The sequence below is a fragment of the Orycteropus afer genome, unplaced genomic scaffold (genome assembly GCF_000298275.1).
Source record: "Orycteropus afer afer isolate SDZICR_OR568_19922 unplaced genomic scaffold, OryAfe1.0 scaffold00099, whole genome shotgun sequence".
Lineage (NCBI taxonomy): Eukaryota > Metazoa > Chordata > Mammalia > Tubulidentata > Orycteropodidae > Orycteropus > Orycteropus afer.
The window spans coordinates 9486367-9490040 of NW_006921686.1; the positions used below are offsets into that span (position 1 = coordinate 9486367).

The 3674-nt window shown below is 51.0% G+C and overlaps 1 protein-coding gene across 1 annotated transcript; it reads left to right on the forward strand.

The window, feature by feature from the left end:
• The first annotated feature begins 804 nt into the window (after positions 1 to 804).
• On the forward strand, positions 805 to 1398 carry SERTAD3 (SERTA domain containing 3). The gene has a single exon (XM_007942980.1). The coding sequence runs from the start codon at positions 805 to 807 to the stop codon at positions 1396 to 1398; it is 594 nt and encodes a 197-aa protein (XP_007941171.1).
• Positions 1399 to 3674: the final 2276 nt, after the last annotated feature.

Genomic DNA, 3674 nt, shown 5'->3' on the forward strand with positions numbered 1-3674 from the left:
GACAGCTTTTCTATGGGGCACGCTTTGGGGAAAGCTGAGGCGGTGAGGAAGGCCTGTTTTCTGTTCTTGCGAGTCAGTTAAAGAGGGCACGAACAGAAATATCATCCCTGTGCAGGAAGACCCTCTGCAGGGCTCCAGAGAGGGCAAATACAGTAGGACTTGATATATAAAACTATTGAATGAATGAATGAATGAATATATGGCAGTTAACTCTGATCATTGATACTTCCTGTGTGGTAGCCCCTGTGTATATTACAAGTGTGATCTCCTTGACAACGTGGTGAGAAGTATTTTTACAATCCCCATTTTACAGATGAGGCTGAGGCCCAGAGAGGTGACGTCATGTCACTTCCATCACACAGCCGAGCAGTGTCAAAGGCAGAATTCAGACCCAGGATTCTCTACTCCCGTCCAGGTCTCTGTACTCCACACTGTCTTGTGTGTGACATGTTTGAAGAAAATGAGTGTCATGGAAAGAACAGTTTTAAGACTCAGACTTGAGTTAGGATCCTCATTTTGCACATGGAAACAAGGCTCAGGGAGGTAAATTGACTATTCGAGACCACGCAGGCAAGTAAGTAGGATTCAGTCCCACTATATTGGCTCTACTTAAGTCCAGATCTTGTTTTCTTAGTCATTTGCTTTCCTCCCTAGCCCTGTGGGATTCATCCTATCTCTGTTTAAAAGATGAGGAAACTGAGGTTCAGATAAATAAAGTCATCAGCAACCTTACGGGCGAGAAAGAATGGGATCTGAACTAGCCTTGCTGTGTCTGACTTGGCCCTCTTCTCTCCGCAGGGCATCATGGTGGGAGGCTTGAAGAGGAAGCACTCGGATTTGGAGGAAGAAGAGGAGGCCAAATGGAGCTGGGGCCCAGCAGGCCTGAGGAGCTATCAGCAAGCCCTTCTCCGCATCTCCCTAGACAAGGTGCAGCACAGCCTGGGCCCCCGCGCGCCCAGCCTCCGCAGGCACGTCCTCATCCACAACACCCTGCAGCAGCTCCAGGCAGCTCTTCGCCTGGCCCCCGCACCGGCCCTGCCCCCAGAGCCCCTCTTCCTGGGTGAGGAGGACTTCTCCCTGTCGGCCACCATCGGCTCCATCCTCCGAGAACTGGAGACATCCATGGATGAGGCTGAGCACCCTCCGAACCCAGTGGCTCTCCCAGGCCCTCCGGGTGAAGCGCTGCCCCAGGCCGATCCAGTCTTCCTGGAATCTCTGAGTTCCCAGTACCTGGGTGACTCTGGCCTGGATGACTTCTTTCTGGACATTGACACATCGACGGTAGAGAAGGAGCCCGTGCTAGCCCCTCCACAGCCCCCGCACAACCTCTTCTGCGCCCCAGGGTCCTGGGAATGGAACGAACTAGATCACATCATGGAGATTATTCTCGGGTCCTGAAATATGGGGGGGTGGAGAGGCCTCTTTTCTCATCTCACCCTCAGTTGGCTGGATCCCTGGATACAACTCTGTGTGTGTGTTTGTGTGTGTGTGTGTGTGAGTGACTGTTGTGATGAGGGGAGGGGCTGTAAGCAGTGAGCGTGCCCCCTCCCCATTTTGGGATTCCACAGACCACCTTGCATGTGTGTGTGTGTGTTTGTGTATCTGGTTACCACAACCTTCTGTGAAGGTGGGTTAATTTATCTCTTCCAAATGCCTTAACGAGAGACTCTTCTTTCGGGGAGTCTGATTTCCTGCATCTGCGGTTTTTCCGCCTTTCCCTCCCCCTTGTGAGCACTGTGGCCTCAGGGAAGATAAAGCTGGGCCTGTCACAGGATGACATGAATGTGCCTGCCACCTGGTTGCTATGGAAACCCAGGCTCTGCTTCTTGTACCACGAGGGAGTGGGAGGGGCTGGTCTCCTCCCTGCAGACTGAACCCAACTTCCTTGGCAGGACCCCAGTCCCACCAGCCTCCTGATTCACAAAGCCAGGCCGGACCACGTGCAATAGGGTAGAAACCAAACCGCTCCAGGCCACATTATTTAAAAGAAAGGGCGGGTTTTGTGGTGGGTTTTTTTTTTTTTTGGCTTTTTTTCTTTTTTGATTGTTTGTCATGTTTTTTGGTTGTTGTTTTTTTTTTTAATAAAAGTCTTTTGGAAATGGTGGTGCTGTCTTAATCTGTAAACATAACTACATCACTGGGCTAATGGTAACTTCTCTGCACACCTGCACCCTTTCTCTGCCAAGTTAGGATGGTCATTGAATGTTCAGAGTATTGACTGTTCTCACTACTTTATATTAAGTAAGGCATTTACTTCTCATGGAGTCTGCTAATTGCATTTTACATAGGAGGAGCCTGAGGTTCAGAGAGGTCAAGTCACTTACTCAAGGTCTCAGGAAAAGGGAGGAGTCCAGGGAGCTAGGACTCAGTTCAGTCTGGCTCCAGAATGTTCATCTGTGTTTCTGGTAGATTTAAATCCCCGGCCAGCTGGGCTGAGCACAACAGGGAGAAACTGAGTCGTGGGATCGATGTCACTGCATGGGGCTCTGTGGCACTTCAAAGTCATCCTTTGCATTGTTCACAATGCTGCTATGATGCAGTGGGAAAGGAAAGGCCCCACAGGCCCCCCAGAACCAAGAGTTTGTAAGGGGCTGCGTTGGCCTGGGAAGCAGGACCTTATGCTTCATTTGGGCGGTCCGAGCCTGGCCAGCGAGGGGACAAAACAAGAAAGCTCACTGCCATCCAGTCAGTTGTGACTCACAGCAAGCCTTTAGCACAGAGGAGAGCCTGCCAATAAAGTCCTCAAGGCTGAAAGTCTGCGGAAACCGACTGCCACATCTTTCTCCCACAGAGCAGCTGGTGGGTTCGAACCACCAATCTTTTGGTTAGCAGCCGAGTACATTAACCACTGTACCACTGGTGCACCTGAGAGAGGGGAAGAGGCAGCACGATGAACAGTGCCGTGTGATACCATCTCACACTGGTTACACCTTCACAAAGCACTGGGAACTTAGGGAGCTCTGGCGGCCTACTACCTACAGTGGCCTAGTACCTACGGCATTTGACTGCTAACCAGAAGGCTGGCAGTTCAAACCCATCTGCCACTCCTCAAAAGGAAGATTGGGCAGTTTCCTCCCTAGTGATACCTCCTCGGAAACCCAAGGAGGGGTTGCTCTGAGTCAGATCTGACTTGACAGTGCATTTGGTTTTTGGTTTGATTTGGGGACTTCTGAGGAGAGGGCTGCAAGAGGAACCACAGCTGGGTGCAGTCCACAGGCAGAGAAAGGAGGAGAAGCTAATCCTTCCTGGTTCCGAGCCAGCCTTGTCACCATGAGGGAGGCGGGAGGGTGATCTGGATAGGTGGGTGCCCATCCAGAGAGAGGAGGTGGTCAAGGGAACAAGAAGATAACACATCCTAATATGCAAAGTAAATTGGTTCATGTCTTCCTCCTTAAAACGTCCAGTGGCTTCTTACCACACTCAGAATAAAACCCCAGGTCCACTGAGGCCTGTGAGACCTGACTTAACCTTGCTTCTAACAACTTCCACGGTCCCATCTCACACTTTTTCCTCCATTCAACTCCAATCACGCTGGTCGCCTCTGTACCTGCAGTGTAATGGGTCTCTTTTGCATAGCCTTTCTAGCCATGGTCTTGCAACCTTCCACCAAATGACTGGGTGGGACTATGCAAATAAGGTGCTGGTAGCTCACCAAGGGGATTGGACAGCTTGCT

Bases quoted from the DNA above. Each gene is read 5' to 3' on its own strand.
- SERTAD3 (XM_007942980.1), top strand. From the start codon at position 805: ATGGTGGGAGGCTTGAAGAGGAAGCACTCGGATTTGGAGGAAGAAGAG.